Below are 18,979 nucleotides of genomic sequence, written 5' to 3'. Positions count from 1 at the left end.
TAAAACACTTTGTTCTCGAAAGGTATAGATATCAATATTCAATTAAGGGAATCATACCCCCAACGATTTCAAATTAAACATGAAGAAGAGGTTCACTGTGCTCTTGAGAGGATACATCATAAAAAAGGTATAGCAAGAATTAAGAATATATAATCGATTGTTAAATAGAATGTTATATTAGATACATGCATGGAAAGAGGAAGGCTTCTTCTTTTCTACTTACGTCATCCATAAGGTTTTCAAACTGAAAAAGAGAGCCAAAGTATTTTAACATTCAATACAAAATCCCCCATAGAGTCATTTTGAAAATATGACATGAGTAGAAAAGACGGTCATTTGTATAGTAACTATCCTTTTGGACAATTGAACAATACATTCAATTATATTCTACCGTGACATCCTGATATACTACAATACAAAACGGTCCTAATATCTAATACTATTCAATTATGTGCTTGAAAGAGTATGTATAGCGAAAGTGCTGAAAGGTCATTATCATATACATTTCGTATCCAATACAAAGGCATTAGTTAAACTAACGACAATAACTGTTCCCACGACTAAACACACCAAGCCTATCTTTGGTAAGAGAACAGTTAAATGGTACACCATATCATTAACATACACATTCATGATCGATTTTTCATATATCTAATCGAAAGGATATAAATAACTGGGAAGACATGAGAAGATTACAGAGGAAATACTATAAACATTTAGTATCAATCTAATTAGCATCAAAAAATCAGTCGCTGAATACATCATGTAATAAAGCATAATATCTCATTGATAAAACATCAAATCTGAAATACAATTTATAGTGTAACTGCCAGTAAGAAGAGGCATATCGTCCTCGAAAAATAAGAATATTCTGCACAGCAGACCGAAGGATGAGATATCTCTCAGAAAAAATGCAAGAAGGTTTTAGGAACAGATCAAATTACCTTTGACCTGTAGACATAAAGGGCAAACTTATGTGAACAGTGAACAGAGTGTATTACAATACGCTATCTGATGGCCCTTTAGAACATGACTTCTTGCAAGAAAATTAACGTGTGCGTGTAATTATATTTGCAGAAATAAAGCGACCTATGACCCGAAGTACAATCCCATGCGTTCACTTTACACAGGAAAACTGTAAACCGCATACGGGTATCAATATTTCATAAGAACAGTTTTTGCGTGGAAAATGTAAAGTGTGACTATAGGTAATTATATCTATAGTAACAGGTGGCAGGACTATTGAGCAATCAAATAAAAATAGAAGCTACTTCCTGTATATGTACATGTAACAGATCAAGTAACTTTGACCCAAAAATCAAAAAGAAAAAACGTTATTGGACAGAAACCCAACCGAAAGTGTTATCATTTTATTTAAAAACAAATCAAATGACTGTTGACTTACAAACTTGAATCCAAATCGATGCATTCCCTCCTCAAAACGAGATTAATATGATCATGAGGGCCCCTTAAGAACAAGGTACTGTACGAAAACCAAATTAATGTAATTAATGCGATAAGGATACTAGTTGTGGGCATGGCGGGCCAAAACGAGCACATATCACTGAAGCCAAACACGCTAACCAGTTGACAAACGAAGTGACAGACGCACAGAACAACTACAACAGGTCTTCCAACACTTGTGGACGACAGAAATAGTAAATGTAAGAAGAGCTGATATCTTCTTGTGAAAGAATGTTGTAAACAACAGCTATATACTACAAAGGGGTAATGTTTACAATGCTCCAAATAAAGGATATGTATTTCTAACAGACTGAATCGGGACTGTCATAATTATTTTTTGGTCAATAAATTTGACACCGTCATTAGAATCAAAACAAATTTCTCAAGTAAGTACTAGCTCATTAAAAGAAGAAATGATGATGAAAACAGACCCGTTTTACCATTAAATGTTTACAACACATGATACCAAGTGTACCAATGGTACACTATCAACATCAACCTAAAACACTATAATGATCAGCAGAATAATTGGCGCCTGTAACATACATGTCAGAGACATGCAAAGAATCCTATAAAATCTTTGAAAAAAGAGCATTTTGATGTGAGTACCTTGTTTTTTTTCATAACAGTTTGCACTTACAATCAAATTATGATAATTGAACCTAAGTATTGAAAGTATATATTCTGGGGGGGCTCAATTTTCGTTGGTATTCAAATAAGAGGCCCATGGGCCGTAAGGGTCATCTGACTATAAAAGCCTACGTATGAAAGAGGCCAATTATGCCTAAAATAAATTGCTGAACTGCTCTACAGCTGACGTTAGGTTGATTCATAAAGACATTTTCTACAAACTTGAAATCGTGTTCTTTATACATACCCTACACAAATGCCATTACTCCGCACACATTGCTTACTGAAAAAGCAAGCTACGGACCAAATATCAAGACCCTTGTCCTTTTGGATTTTGAGAAGAAGTTGCTTATTTATTTTAACAAATTTGATCCCTACAGGCCGGATATCAGCACCCTGGGCCTTCTGGTTATTGAGAAGCCATTTAAAGATTTTAACATATTATGAATACCCATGTGACCTTGAAAGTGGGTCAGGGTAATTCATATTAACAAACTTGGTAGGCCTTCATCACCTCATGCTACAGGCCTAATATCAGCACTCTGTGCCTTTTGGTTATTGAGAAGTCATTTAAAGATTTTAACATTCTTGACCTCTGTGGCGTTCCAAGCAGGTCAAGATCATTCAATTAACAAACTTGGTAGACCAAGCTTAAAGCACGCTACAGGACTAATATCAGCACCCTATGCCATTTGGTTTATGAAAAAAACGTTTAAACATTTTAACATGGTTGACCAATGTGGCCTTGAAAGCGCGTCGAGGTCATTTATATAGACAAATCTATTAGCCCTTCATCTTCGCAGGCTGCAGGCCTAACATCAGCACCCCGAACCTTCTGGTCATTGAGAAGAAGTTGTTTAAAGATTTTAACTTATTGGACCCCTGTGACCTTTAAAGTTAGTCAATGTCATTCATATTGACAACTTGGTAGCCTTTTATCCTATCATGATATAGACCCAAAATCAGTTCCCTTAGCCTTCTGATTATTAGCCCAATATCAGTCCCCTGAGTATTCCGGTTATTAGGCCCAATGACAGTACCCTGAGCCTTCTGGTTATAAGGCCCAATAACAGTACCCTGAACTTTCTGGTTATTGAAAAGAAGTCATTTGAATGGAACGTTTACGTACTGCGGACGGCGACGGACGATACACGATGGCTATAGGTCATCCTAACCCTGCGGGTATACCGTTTCTCCCGGTTACCCTACTTTCTTCGCCCAGTACTTTTAAAAGTGGACTTTCCCGCTTGTTTGCATTAACAAACAAATGAAAACCATCCAGTTTTGAGATCGGGTAATGACCAGGTACTTTTATATCAAATATTGTACACTGACTGACGTCAGGTGATATGAAAATATCTTCTGTAGTTCAAACAATCTTTTAAAAATCCTCTATTCAGGTTACACAAATGATCAAATTCACACATGCCACACAGAACAAAAACAAGTCACGTGACATATGAGTCTCTACGCTATAAATATTTTTTGCGAGTTTGTATGAGAACAGATTTAAGTCCATCTCGAGACATAGCGTACATGAAGCATCAACAGGGTTATTACAGCAACGGACCATTATAAAGCGAAAATAACCAGCAATTACTACACCAACGATGATGTAAATCCCTGAAAATGACGGAGATATAATCAATTTGGTTTTTTGTTTTTTAAATGTTTTTTCTTATCAAGGATGTATTTAATAGAATTATGAGTGTATAAATCAGAAGAATCCCGACTTAACTGTAAACAATGTTATTTGGCGATGCTTCTTCCTGGTCCAAGCTTGGACTATTAGTGGTCACATTGGCACTAGCGTTATATATTACCGGCTATGCAACCGGCTCATGGATGGTGGAAAGGACAATTCGAGAAAATGTTGACGTAAATGTTGGATTATGGAAAATGACCAACTGTTCCGTTAGCTGTTACGAGAGTGATGTTCCTGACGTTTACGCCACAAGTAAGTAGTTAATTGTTGATGTAGAAAAAAATCAAAATAATAAATAGCAATACAGATTGACAAGTAAATTATACTGAAAACGGATCACCGATCCCCGAAAAGAAATAAATTAGTGAATAAGACTGGTAAATATCTTCTGATAACCAATCATTAAAAAATTACGACAAACGAGTTGAAAAATTGTCGTTTCGGACAATTTTTGATGTTTAGGGACTTGTCACGAAGATGTTTTTAAAATGAATCAATATGAATACTAATTGCGCAATCAGATAACGATAGAAACTGAATTAGTGTCTAGTTTAAGCGTCCTTCCATTCCATCGCGTGCCGCATCGAATTAATATCATATTTTGAGAGCCTCTCAACAGATTTCATTAATATTTACCCTATGGGTCATAAGAGGTTCTACACCTGTTCCGATTCTGCTTTGCACAGAAACGATGGCTTTTTAGGCATTGGTCATATTTCATGATAATCTAACAATAATGAAAACAATTTTATTAATTTTATAAGGCAGCTAAACCGTCTTCTAGTATACTCTGTAATCATAAATCATTGACCTCTTGAATGATAGCCCACCCTTAAAATTCTGGATATACATACGTTTTAGATCCGCTACCATTATCGCTTCAAACGCATCCTTAACATTGAACGGTAATATTCTCAAAACGATTGAAATCAATTCCTAACACACAGATTCATTACAATTTCTCTTTCATTCCTCATTAAAATCCACAAGTGACTAGACTTTTTTATGACTTGGTTGATATCACTTCATATTAATCATTTTATCCAATCTATTAATGAATAGATTATCAGTCATATGGGTATGAAATATGACACATTTCGCCACTGTCCCAAACGTGTACAATAGCTGACACTAATTTTCCCGATCTATCACTGAGTGTAGGCATAATAGGCATAAGAGAATATCAACACTTTACATGAAAATGATATTAAACTCTGTTTAATTTAAAATTGAAGCGAAATGCTCAAATGCGTTCAGGAGGTTTAGAGGACTGGCATCGATCATACGGATTATTCAATTAATCATTGGAAAGAATTCACATTTAGAGTAACGTTACAATATCTCTACATTTAGTGATAAATCTTACAAAAAACCAGGGAGGACAGCATATATCTATAAACAGCATCTTATTTACGAGTTCGTCTGTATAATTGATAATGATGTCATCTATGCCCAATGTTTACTTTCCAATGCTGTCCGTCAGCCCCGAATCTTTTTACAAAGTAATCACAACATAACTGTCTAGAAAAGAATCCTTCAAAGTCCTCTTTTCAAAGAATTATCTATAAATTGACATATTGGACCATCCAAACATGTCCAAGAACGACTGGAACCTCCGAGTTTTTCTTCTTAAACAATACATTCTGAACTAATTCAGCGATAGCGGTAAATAAATACAGGACATCGGTGATGCAAAGTATTTTTTTTTTTTTTTTTTGAAAAGCATTACGTAGTCAGTGGAGTTTTGGACATTTCAATCCAAGAGCCGAGGAGCGTAGTTCGATACCTTCAGGGATAGATTTGTGTCAATGGATATAAAGGAAATGTAATAGTGTCTTCAGTAATATCTAATATATTTCACCAGGGTGGCTAGTAATATTTTAGTATTTTCAAGAGTGCGCAGCACTAGTGAAAGATACAAAATTATTAGACACACGAGTGAAACATATTTGTTATTACATTTTCACAAGTAAAATAGCCAAATTACTCGCATATTTAGAACAGATTATAAAACGAGGTAGCTGAATAGGCTTTTCGCGGACACTACTCGCTCATGATAACTACGCAGTATGCGAAAAAATGTAGTCCGCTTTTAAGAAATTGTTTGATATATAAACACACAAAAAAATTCAATGTACATTCATGTTCATATTACATAGAAAATGTAACTTGTTCATGTCACTAACAGACAAAATTTGCTGTAAAACATTTAGAGACTTTAGCCTGTGATAAATTACTACGCGACCGTAAATAGGACGGCAACCTACGACTGTCGTTGTTGATGACACGAATCCATTTGAAATGTCAAACGTGTTAGCTCCACATTCAAGACTTTCGGTTTGGGATTGGGTTAGATAAGGTAATTTGCGTTGCATTTTCTACTAGCTTTATGGAAATGAAAGTTTACCATAGAATTGAAAGTCGTGTTACGAGTAAACAACCCCTTCAGGTCTGTTTGAGGTTGTTTTTACCGGGCTTTACAATTTTTCAATTTTTAAGATGATTTGTGTTCTCTCTTTGCATTGGTGTAAGTCTGCAAAAGTGACATGTTTAACTAGTGGCTAGTGAAAAATAACAAAAAATAGGTATTTCTCTATATTTCCAGGCAGAAATATGATAAATCCTGGGGCAAAACACTTAGCTCCATTTCGTTTCGGATAACATCCGATTGGCTTCCTGTATGTTTTCCAATAATTTAGTGTCCAGTTATTTAAGGAGACCCCACCTCAAAATTATCAAGACTTTAGAGGAAACGAGAAACACCAAACAAAATAAGAGGCCCAGTGGCCTTAACGGTCATCTGACTATAAAGACCTATATATGACACTTGGGCCTTAACGGTCATCGGACTATAAAGACCTATATATGACACTTGGGCCTTAACGGTCATCGGACTATAAAGACCTATATATGACACTTGGGCTTTAACGGTCATCGGACTATTAAGACCTATATATGACACTTGGGCCTTAACGGTCATCTGACTATAAAGACCTATATATGACACTTGGACCTTAACGGTCATCGGACTATAAAGACCTATATATGACACTTGGGCCTTAACGGTCATCTGACTATAAAGACCTATATATGACACTTGGGCCTTAACGGTCATCTGACTATAAAGACCTATATATGACACTTGGGCCTCAACGGTCATCTGACTATAAAGACCTATATATGACACTTGGGCCTCAACGGTCATCTGACTATAAAGACCTATATATGACACTTGGGCCTTAACGGTCATCTGACTATAAAGACCTATATACGAAAGAGGCCAAATAGGCCTAAAGTAAATTGCTCAGCTACTCTACAGCATACAAATGAATAAATTGTTCACATCACCGTAAGGTTTTTGGTTATTGAGAAGAAGTCATTTTAAGATTGCTACATATTTGACAACTGTGACCTTGAAAAATGGTCAATAATATGAACAAACTTGGTAGCCCTTCATCCTATCATGCTACAGATCGATTACAAACACTCTGGACCTTTTGGTTATTGAGAAGTTGTTTAAAGATTTTTACACATTTGTCCCCTGTGACCTCGAAAATGGGTCAAGGTCATTTACATTTACAAACTTTGTAGTCATTAATTCTTGCATGCTACAGGCTCAATATCAGCACCCTGGACCTTTTGGTTTTTGAGAACAAGTCGTATAAAGATTTTGACATATTTGACACCTGTGACCTTGAAACTAGGCCAAGGTGAATAATATGACCAAACTTGGTACACCCAATATCAGCACCTGGAGCCCATCAGTTATTGAAAAGTAGTTTAAACATCTTAACAGATTTGACACCTATGATCTTGCAAATGGGACATTTGGGTCATTCATTTCAACAAACTTGGTAACCATTCACCCCATCATGCTACAGGCCCAATATCAGCACCCTGAGCCTTTTGGTTATTGAGAGGAAGTTGTTCAAATATTTTAACATATTTTACCTCTCTGACCTTAAAACAGGGTCAAGATAATTAATGTTAGGAAAATTGGTAGCCCATCCTACCAGCATGCTACTGGTCAAATATCAGCAACCTGGGTCTTTTTGTTGTTGAGAAGAAGTCATTTTATTTGAAAGTTCACACATGGAGCATGATTACGTATAAAACAAAATGGCTATAATTGGTCGTGACCCTTCAGGTCAGATGATTGAAAAGTAAAGTAACAAATCAAGGGATTCGACCATTGACCCAAATTCATGGATGAATTGAAGTCTTACCAAAGGGTTTTGTACACATTAGTATGTCATAGTTGTCTTACTAAATACATTTGTAATATTTCAACAGACAGGAGGGAAATCCAGAACAAAGAGTATAATCATTGCTGTGCTACATGCTCCTTAATCATTACGAAACTTCAAACGATTTTCTAGATTAGTTATTTCAACAGTCCAGGAGAGATTGAGCTTTTACTCACGTCTAGTTTATCATTTACTATATACATGTTTCTAATTAAAATTTTGTATTGAAAGTTGCATTCGCTTATGTATGTGTCTTTAGTACAATGTTTAACTTAATGTATCAATTTTTGTTGTCTGTTAAGTGTTCTTTATCGATAAGTTAACGCCTCTACATAACTTAGTGTCGGTAGATCAGCTATCACCTTACAGTGTTTCAAAGCAATACAGCAATATTTACATAAACCTACTCCTCTAAATTCTTCTTTTCGATATAAGGATCATTTAAACTCTTTTGTTATGTTTTCAATACATTTACATTATTAATTCACTCGGTATCATCGTTGAAGTATCTATTTAAATGCATGTATCAAAGTTCATATTTCAGGGTCAGTTCTAGAGTGTGAACTAATATGTCGTGTTATTCCACTTTTCCAGTGAAAAGGACCAATGACAATCAGTTTTATAGAATAGATATTATAAAATAGAATCGAAAGTACTGAAAGCAAAATGGGAAATACAAATCAAAAGGTCAAGGTCCCATGACCTCATTGTATACCGTCTTCTATCAAGTCATATACGATGGTAACAAGAGTACAGTTTCTTAGCATCATGTCAGTGTTAATAACATCAGATATATCCCAACCCCACCCCATTTCTAAATCTTGTTGGCTGAATCATCAAAGGAAAGAGTACAAAACGACCCAGTAATAATCTAACTTAGATCAGTTTAATGTTTTGTCCTTCTAAGACACGTCAGTGGTGCCAGAGCATTGTGTTAAAAACCAGAGAGAACAGAACAAAAAGTTGAAAATGAATGAAAATGTGCACTGTGCAATACATCTATAATTAAATGCCTTAATTTTGTTATAGGGGTTCATGCATAAGTTTGTCAAGTTTAAGCAGATGGAATATTTGAAAATTAAGTAGATGAAATGTTTGAAAATTAAGCAGATGAAATGTTTGAAAATTAAGTAGATGAAATGTTTGAAAATTAAGTAGATGAAATGTTTGAAAATTAAGTAGTTGAAATGTTTGAAAATTAATCAGATGAAATGTTTGAAAATTAAGCAGATGTAATGTTTGAAAATTAAGTAGATGAAATGTTTGAAAATTAAGCAGATGAAATGTTTGAAAATTAAGTAGATGAAATGTTTGAAAATTAAGCAGATGAAATGTTTGAAAATTAAGCAGATGAAATGTTTGAAAATTAAGTAGATGAAATGTTTGAAAATTAAGCAGATGAAATGTTTGAAAATTAAGCAGATGAAATGTTTGAAAATTAAGCAGATGAAATGTTTGAAAATTAAGTAGATGAAATGTTTGAAAATTAAGCAGATGAAATGTTTGAAAATTAAGCAGATGAAATGTTTGAAAATTAAGAAAAAAACCTATTTACCTGTAAATTGTTCTTCTAATAAATTCTCTGATTACTTTTTGTATCGAGAAGGAGAGGTCTTTCTCAAAGTGATATTTATAGAACTTCTTGAACATTTCAACCATCGTCAATGTCTTTTATTATGCAATATAAAAACAAATTATATGTCGGGATTATTTGGAAGGATGGGTCTGTTACTTCAGCATTCCATTTTTCGATCTAGTAGATAAATGTCTCTATGAAAGATGTATAAAAGTCCCATGAGAGAATAAAACATAATACCTAAAAAAAATTCAATTCAGACTCGGAGAACAGACAAGTAAATTGCATCGTATAGCTGTTTTCTCTTTCTATGACTTGCCAGTGATGTTCAATGGTCTAAATTGTTTTATCCTGTTCAGTCTTCTTGGGTGATTAAAATTACATAATTTACAATTTATTATTACAGCTAACAACGTATGTTAAAATTCACTTAAAATGACCTGAAAATCAATATTTATGTTGATAAGTTCTGTCAGGCTGAATGCCATATGCCATAGTAATGATTGGATCAATAAATAAATAGGACGCTGGCGTTTGACTCTGAACAAATTTCTAAAGTTAGTATTAGGTACATCAAAAGTAGAACTAAGGATTGCTTCTGTGTTGTATTACCATTAAATGTTGAAAGTATAGGTACCAATAGTGCTAAAGGTCCTTTATCAAAATCAAACTTAATTAACCTAGAGCACTAAAATTATCAGCTTTGAAACAGAATAACTGATGTCTGTATGATAACACTATTTTGTATACACTTGATTTTACAGCTCTGTTAACCTACTTGTACTTACTTTAACAGCTAACGGCCATAAACAAATTCCTAGTTTAGAAATCTATGAAAATAAGACCTATGTGAAAATGAATGACTTTCCAACATACCATTTCTCCCGGTTTTCCCACTTTCTATGTTCAATTCTTTCAAAACGAATGTTTCCGCTTGTTTACAATAAGTAAATAACAAAAACTGGACATTTAACAACAGCTGAAAATATAGGCCAAACCAATCAGTCTTGAACCTTTCAAGGCAAAGAAAAGATATTTTGTAATGACCAGGTGCTTTCATATCGAATACTGTATGCTGAATGACCTCAGGTGACATGAAAGTATTTTCTGCAGTTCAAACAAAATCTTCAAACATCCTGTATTCTAATCATAAAACTGATCAAATTGACACATGCCAAACATAACAAAAATATGTCATGTGATGTAGGGGGCTATGTAATAAATTTTGTTAGTATGAGAACAGTTAAAAGTCTCTCTCGAGTCATAGCATGGCATTATCAGGTTATTACAGAAATGGACAGTAACAAAACAAAACAAAAACAGCAAGAAACTGCTATTGCAACAAAGATGGAGGGTAATTCATGTTTTGTTTATGTTTTTTAATCAAGGACGTATTTAATATAATTGTGATTGGATAAAAGGATAGAATCACGGCTTAATTGTACACAATGTTATTTGGTGATGCTTTGTTCTGGTCCAAAATTGAACAATTAGTTGTCACATCAGAACTGGTGGTATATATATCACTGACTATGTAACCGGACATTAGATTTATATCACAACAAAGAAACATACAGAAAATGAAACGCATGTATGTTTCTGATAATTTTGTTCAAGTTGGTAATGTCAATAGAATACAATTTCTTATTACACAACAAGTAGAAGATCTGAGTGTGATGTTCAGAGAAAAGACCAGTGTGAAGTGTAATACTAGCACTAACGTACATAGTGTACGAGATGTTGTATACACTAAGGTACAAAACAGTGTAAGGAGATGGTAAACAGATTGATTGTTCATTAATGTCAATTTGTATTTACAATTCCGGAATTACAAACCAAAAGTTTGATGTTTTCCCACGACCTCACTGCATGCAGTATACAAGAAGACAGTTTGTTAATATCACATCAATCTTTGGAAAAGTGAAGTGATAATATTACCAATTTTTGTTTAATAGTACAACCTATAATTACTTTTAAGACTTTTTAACATTTTAATGTGCCCATGCTTTGCTCACATGCTCAAGGCATGGGTGAGAAGGCTCGTTTGAAAGTACTTGCAGTTTTCGTTAGGTTAATTAATGACCTTATGATATATGTATGACTTCAATTTTCCATATCTGCATAGCAACATTCCTGCATCCCCAACCTATGGTGTTTACAAGTCGTAGTTGATTTGATATTCAAGGGCCTGTCCTAATTATCACAATTTTCATGTAAGAAATTGTCAACTGTCTGACAAAGTCGTAACACAGGGTTTCAGAAAATGCAAGTTGATGAAAAATATGGGGACGTTTTATGGTCGTCATAGTGATTTCATTGATGAAGCTGGACGTGTCTGATGCTGGTTAGGTTGTACAAAAGTCATACAAGTGAATAGAGTAGGGCCAAATATACATCATATAGCTGTTTCGTCTTTCTCAGACTCGCCAGGTCAATGACGTTCAAAATTGGTGAAACCTGTTCAGCCTTGTGTGATTAAGAATGCATAATTTCTAATATGAATTTACAGCTATGGCTTTCTTTTAAGTGAAAACTCAATCAAATAGACCTGAAAAGCTATATTAACTTTCATTCTATCTTACTCAAAGACTTGATCTCCGGCCCACATCATCACAATGTTGGGACAAAAGTCCATAAATGGCTGATTTTCACTGAAGCATTAGAAAAATATGTCATAGTACTAAGTATTTCTCATTTTTAAAAACAGGGTCAATCTGGTCTCAGTACATGGAGGTCTCAATTGTAAAACTTACTTCAATTGAAAGTCTAAAGATAATTACGAGCATTAACCTATATATGGTTGTTATAGAATATACTGAACATTTAAAAAGTAGAAATATCACGACTGATAACACAACAAAAACTGCATGAAAATACCAGTTATGATTCATAATTAGAGGAATGAATACTATAGAATTAAACATACTTGACAAATATCATTACCATGTACTCTTTTAAATTCAAATGTTTACACTAATCATCATTAAAAAACCAGGTCAACAGATAAAATCATAATCAACGCAGTCCAAGGGATGAGAGGTGGTGGATAGGTAGGTCCCGGGTGTCTTTCGTCTGGATATCAAATAGTATACATGTGAAAGGAGATTAAGGGCAAATCCAAAATGCATACATCAATCGCAATAAACTAGAGACAAGTTAGCAAATATGTCCGATACCAAGGATGAAATGAATTACCGAGAGACTTAAGATATATTTCAGAATCCTTCTCCACTGTATGCTTGGAAGAAAGACCATTTTGAATGTTGAATTGTGAATTATGAACTGTTTTATTTAAAGTTGTCAATAAGGTACAATATGATAATACATTTTAATTATAAATATTTACTAACTTTATAACCATGAATGAAAACCATTATGCCACAGTTATCCCACATTTTCAACAGTTATCGGGTATAACAAAAATAGGCTATTATAGCACGTCACACGAGAAAATTACCCACAATTCTAATACTTTAGGGGAAGAATTGTGTAACTAAATTGTACCGATGAAGCCTGATCCGGGGCAAAACTGGTTGACCAATAAATTGACAGAAAAAATGAAAATGTCCCTGGTTTGTTGCGATTTATATACTCCTAAGCAGTATACATTCTAACACAACAGAAAGTCAGTATAAAACATTCACAAGTCTTGTCACATGAACAAGACACCTTGACCAACATCCTATTTTTAAAAGTCTGCAGAAAATTTGTTGTAAAAAGTGTTACTTTGACATTCAAAATTCTCATACAATCTCATTTATTTTCCTCAATATAAAAAAAATCTTAATACAACATGTGCTGTTCAACAGTCATCATGGTCAGTACTAATTCCTACAAGTCACCAGAGTCCAAGTAGTGGCTATTAGCAGTCAACAAGTGGTCAAAATGTGGCTGAAAATGGTACAATATAACAGCAGTGGTCAGAAGTGGGTGACCACAAGAGGATGGTCAGTTATCTGGGAAGGTTATTAAATGACCGAGTAGTCACTAGCAGTCATAGGCCTTAACAAAATAGTTAACAAACTGAAATAAAGGTCGTAGTTGTAAAAGCAGTCATGAACTCAAATTTAATAAATTTAGGGCAAAATATGGACAAACAAAAAAATGCATGGATACTCCTGAAAAAGTACTAGGAAAATAAGACCAGGTGATCCAGAAGGGTAAGCATCCAGTTTTATCTTGCACATAGAAATATTCGGTGTAAACACAGTGGTCAGTAATGAGATCAATTATTGGTCAACACTGATAAAGTATTGGTCATCTAAAGGTCAACATTGGTGAAATCCTGCTCATCATTGTTGGTTAATTTCTTTGTAACTAGTGAGTTTTTAGAAACTTATTTTATTTTCACACACAATTTGATTGTCTTGTTTAAGTGACATTTTCTTCAATGATTGAACAAAAGACACACAAGTGAATAGCACCTCTTAATGAAACAATGAATTAAACAGGATTATACAGCTGTTTCTTCCCCTACTGCTTGACAGTGATGCTAAGGGTTTAATTTTTGAAGCCTAGGAGGTGACTGAAGAAAATTCAAAGTGATCGAAAGAAAAGTAAAAATCTAGACAAACTTTATCCTTGGAGGTGCAGCAGCCCCATAAGTAAATAAATTTCATGATTTTTTTAAATCAGACAATTTTTCGAATAGTGTAAAGTACATATGTATATCCTGAACTGTGTAAGTGTTCGAATGAATTAAAACTTGGAATGCAGTTTACAGCAAGTGTTATGTAGGAATGCAATTTCTATGCAACCGCTAAATGGTCCTGGCTATTTTGTCTCTGAAGAAAATAATTCAGATGAAATCCATTCAAATTGGACATGCAAACATTGACTGATCAACAGGGAGTCTTATGCTGCGCCAAGATATAAGCTCGCCACATTATCGTTGACGAAAATGTTAACCCAGCATGGTTATGCATTTCACTGCCTTTAATCATGATTTCCGCTTGAAAACAACAGAAATATGTTTATAAGATCTGCATTTAATTTCTATATACAAAAATCATTCATCCTTGTAGTAATAATACTAATAAGAGTTTAAAAACTTTCTTTTCCTCTTTGCATGGGGTATAATGATGTACTTTTAAAATTTCAACAAATAAATGATGTAAGCAAAAAGAAGACCGGTGACAACAACACACAGCAAAAAAGTTCATCGAAAAACGCAATATTAATTAAATTATTATGTGAGAGTTTAACAAGCTATTTACCTCATGTAATTGTGCATCTGTTTAGCAAACAGTAAAATTAAGTTTAAATTTCTACGTGAACAATGTACATTTTAAATGCATTCAGGATGAATACCTCATAAACCTTCTGTTCAAAACGCACACAATAGGTCTACTTCCATGACAAATACACATTACGATCTTTCGGCTGTTTTGTGTTGAATATGAATTCATAGCTAAAACACAAAGCTAAACAAAATGTGGGAAGATTTCAGAGTCAAATACCTTACTTAACATGGGTATGATTAGTAAGACTGATATAAAAAGTTCTGCTTTTACTAATTCAAAAGACCATACAATCTACGAATTTACAAAATTTAAAGGCTACTTGCAGCACAAAAAATGTGACATTAAATCTACAAATTTTAAAAGAAAACAATCATCATAAACGCAACATTTAATTTTTAAGATTCCCAACCAGTAAACCTCCTGTCAAGACAGCATATCACTGGGTTTTACTGAAGTTTTACTGAAGTTTTTACTGAAGATTTACTGAAGTTTTTACAGAAGTTTCTACGGAAGATTTACGGAAGCGTAATGAGTAAAACGGATATTTGCGATAGCATACATTTTCATGTCACTGACACAATAACCTTATGATAAGTATTTGTCGGTGTCACTGACATCCTTTACTATCTATTTCACCAATTTGATGTCCACTATTACGGCATTTTGGTCTTTCAGCGGACCCACACACATCATTTAAATCGTAATCAGGGGTTTATAATGTAACTAAGAAATTCACAAATGGTATATCATGGTTATACAGACAAAAGTTGATTTCATTTACCAAACAAAACAATGTTGCATCATTATATGGTAATTCAGTATCGGTCCCAAATAACGATGGTCAGTGCTACTGTTTGAAAACAATATATGTAATAAATATATGCTTAATTATGATATTTAACTTTACAGGTAACCACAATGCGGTGAAAATAATGGCATCCATTATTATAGGAATTATGGCTATCATATTCCCCTTGTACATAATGTACGTGGCCACAGTGAGTGTCCGAAAGAGAGGCGTTGCCATGACAATAATAGTATTATGTTTTACTGGAGGTAGGTGTATCCTTTTTTTTGTTCTCTTATCCTTTTAAATAATACTGTTCAGTCGGTTATTTTTGATAAAATATTAGGTTGTTTTATAAGAAAATCACCAAAATTTTACTATAAAAATTACCAGCTATATGGTAGTTACGTAAGAGAGGTCATTACTTATTTCAATGCCTCTGCTAGGAATCAAACCCCGGATCCCTGGCTTACTAGTCTGATGCTCAACCGATCAAGCTAAAGAGAAGTTCTCTCTAGCAAAGGGTATACTGCAGCTAGTGTTTACCAGGGTTATATATTTCTCCCTCCTGGAAATACCTTGTCAACAAGTTTCCAGGGGTTACAACTATGTTGTTGGAGCATCGGAAAGTACTATCCCCAGGTCCCTACATGGACACCTATGTAACAGAGGTTATTTTTTATTTCAATGCCTCTACTAGGAATTGAACCAGGGATCCCTAGCCGAGCAGTATATTGCAGCTAGTATTTACCAGTTGCATTTAAATGAAAATTGTATCTACCTCTGCTAGAAAATTTTATATATACTTCAAGTATCTCATTCATCTGTATCGCGGCATTTACATTTCATTTGTGGGTAGAAGAGTTAATGTACTCATTAGCTGTTCTAATTTACAAGACTGTATTCAAAGACAGTGGAGTAAATCCTAATTTATATCACTTCAAATAAAAAAAAAATGACCGATACTTCTTTAAAATTTTTTACAAATTTATTAAATGGCAAAAGTGTGACTATTAAGATAAGTTCACATATCTTCTCTTTCATCTCAAATGTGTTCTTTTCTTTTCTTTCCCAGCTGTATTATCCTTCATCATGATGATCATATGGTTTACCCAGTTGCCCAGCAACTTCTTCGTCTCCTGGTCCTTTGGATTGGTGGTTTTTGCAGGATTGCTCCTCCTCACCGTCGCAGGATTCCTGCTTATGCATGATATGAAACACTACAAATCCAAAGACATTGAGCCAGACAAAAAGAATAGAGTCACTCCTCCACCAGTTCCTGTCCGAGTAATGGACACCCCTTCTGTACCCCCTTTTACGCCAGACTGGGACAGACGAACAGTGACCCCAACCCTACCTCCAAGACGATCTCGTTCGCCGGTACGTACGGTAGTGTCTCCATCAGCTGTTCGGGTGACATCAAGATCTGTCATGTCTATTAACACATCTGTGTCATCGACAAGACGATATGGAACACCTAAGTATGCTTCTCGATACGACAGCAGGGCAAGATGACAACCCTATATTGAGACTGTTTTCCAATATTCTTTTGTCTGCTTGAATAAGTAGAGTTTAAGATGAAATTAAGTATCGTTCTCATTCAAGTAAATCCCATCTCCGTAAGCATGCCATGAAAAGATTTGCTGTATATTCTAACTTGTAGCTGACAAGGTTGAAAAAGATTCTGTACAATGTCAAATTGTTGCACTTTACTTTCATGAGAACAAGATACCATTCCAGTTAAAACAATGCATGTCGATACCAATGAATTAGAATGTGCTAAGGTTTTGTAGAATGTGCTAAGGTTTTGTTTCCAACTCATGTACTTAATTCGCATGTACTTAATAATCAGTCTCTGTTGCCAAGATACAATTATTTTGTCATCTCTCATTCCTTTTAAAGAGCTTGAAAATTAGGTGTTTATCTATTCACTGGTACAACCCGTTTTACACCATTAGCTCGCCAGCTTTACTGGATTTACTATAGAGTGAGTTTAAAGTTTGTATGGCTATGACAAAGCAATTTCACGGTGGGTATAAAAACCTTGACGCCTACGGACTGGCCACAGACAACATGACTAATAGGCTAGTATGTGGCTATGCGGGAGGTAGGACACTTGATATAATACAAAATATGAAACCCTATACTCAAAATGTCAAATTTCTTACTAATAATCCAAAGATTCCAGACTTGAGGAAGTGTAACATCTTAAAATAATGAAAGACAGCACTGAAGTGTTCCATGGCGCTTTAGAACTTTGATTTTATTTCATTTATTTATTTCTGATTTCATCAATTTCCTTTAAGAAAGATTAACAAATATTGATATATCCCTTATCTGTCACTACAGTAGCTAGTAGCTAGATACATGAATGTATTTATTTATTAATGGGTATTACAGTTGCTGATTCGATGTTGGAAAGAACTTGCCTTTATATCTACTAGAGATAGACAAGCCGGTGATTGTAGAAGTGTTCAGACAGCACTTGTCTGGAAAACCGACACAAACTGTATCCAGGATGGAGGTGAAAAATTGATACATGCTCGAACAAGCATGTCATCCATAATGAAAAAAAAAATTGAGCTTATCAAACAGGCGCTGCTTTTACATACACATGAATAATTTGTTTGATCATGAAAATTAACAAAACATGGTAGGGTTGGCCTGAGAATTACCACATAGACCAGAAAATATTGTCAAATATATACAATACACATTAAAGAAATAGGAATTAACATTACGATATTTATTTTCCATATATAAACCACCTCTGATAAAATACAGATATACTGAAACTGTACCGTAGTACCCTGTCTATGAAGATAAAATAAGCGCTTCATAATTCACATGAATGTCATATTTTAGTCTGACAGCTGGATTCTTTAGACCATGGTTATTACAAATGATCATTCACTGGATAGACTCTTAATGTGCTTTTGAAATATTTATAAATGCCACGTTGTTATATGTATTGGCAGTTCTAATAGAATTCTGCATAGCAGGTCGCCAAAACAGAAAAAAAGGCACTAATAATGAGTTTCCATTTAAAAGGACACATTGCCATAGCACTATATCAATTACCTGATGTATATAAGGGATGATAGGACAGCAATAAGTACAGTAATTTACAATGCTTTGGGAAGTCATCAGCATATATGAAATATGTTGGCCAACTTGTGCCCAATCCCAATGTATATATTGATACAATAAAATATGTTTAAATAAAAAAAATATATGAAATTAACTGACATTAGTTTGTATCATAGAAAAAGTATACATCTGTTAAATATTGATTCTGAAACATAAAACTATTATCACCTCAAGGTG

The 18,979-nt window shown here is 34.3% G+C and overlaps 2 protein-coding genes across 3 annotated transcripts in view; one reads left to right on the top strand and one right to left on the bottom strand.

The window, feature by feature from the left end:
- LOC132553443 (AP-1 complex-associated regulatory protein-like) overlaps positions 1 to 18,979 on the bottom strand; it is a 37,456-nt gene that overhangs the window by 8,459 nt on the left and 10,018 nt on the right. For both annotated transcript variants that reach the window (XM_060217688.1, XM_060217687.1), the window contains exon 3: positions 224 to 244. In XM_060217688.1, coding sequence (XP_060073671.1) covers positions 224 to 244 — 21 coding nt within the window. The remainder of the gene's footprint in view (positions 1 to 223; positions 245 to 18,979) is intronic.
- On the top strand, positions 3,841 to 17,167 carry LOC132553433 (uncharacterized). The gene is made up of 3 exons (XM_060217677.1): positions 3,841 to 4,051; positions 15,775 to 15,921; positions 16,728 to 17,167. The coding sequence occupies exons 1-3, from the start codon at positions 3,841 to 3,843 to the stop codon at positions 17,165 to 17,167; spliced, it is 798 nt and encodes a 265-aa protein (XP_060073660.1).

Source organism: Ylistrum balloti, unplaced genomic scaffold (genome assembly GCF_031769215.1).
Source record: "Ylistrum balloti isolate Yb309-2 unplaced genomic scaffold, AGI_CSIRO_Ybal_v1 Utg370328, whole genome shotgun sequence".
Classification (NCBI taxonomy): Eukaryota; Metazoa; Mollusca; class Bivalvia; order Pectinida; family Pectinidae; genus Ylistrum; species Ylistrum balloti.
The sequence above is the reverse complement of the archived record's forward strand: the minus strand, read 5'-3'. Positions and strand labels throughout refer to the sequence as shown.

Excerpts from the sequence above, each read along its gene's own strand:
- LOC132553433 (XM_060217677.1), top strand. The coding sequence starts at position 3,841 with ATGTTATTTGGCGATGCTTCTTCCTGGTCCAAGCTTGGACTATTAGTG. Across the intron at positions 4,052-15,774 it reads TCCTGACGTTTACGCCACAA|GTAACCACAATGCGGTGAAA; the intron begins GTAAGTAGTTAA and ends TTAACTTTACAG. Across the intron at positions 15,922-16,727 it reads AGTATTATGTTTTACTGGAG|CTGTATTATCCTTCATCATG; the intron begins GTAGGTGTATCC and ends TTTCTTTCCCAG.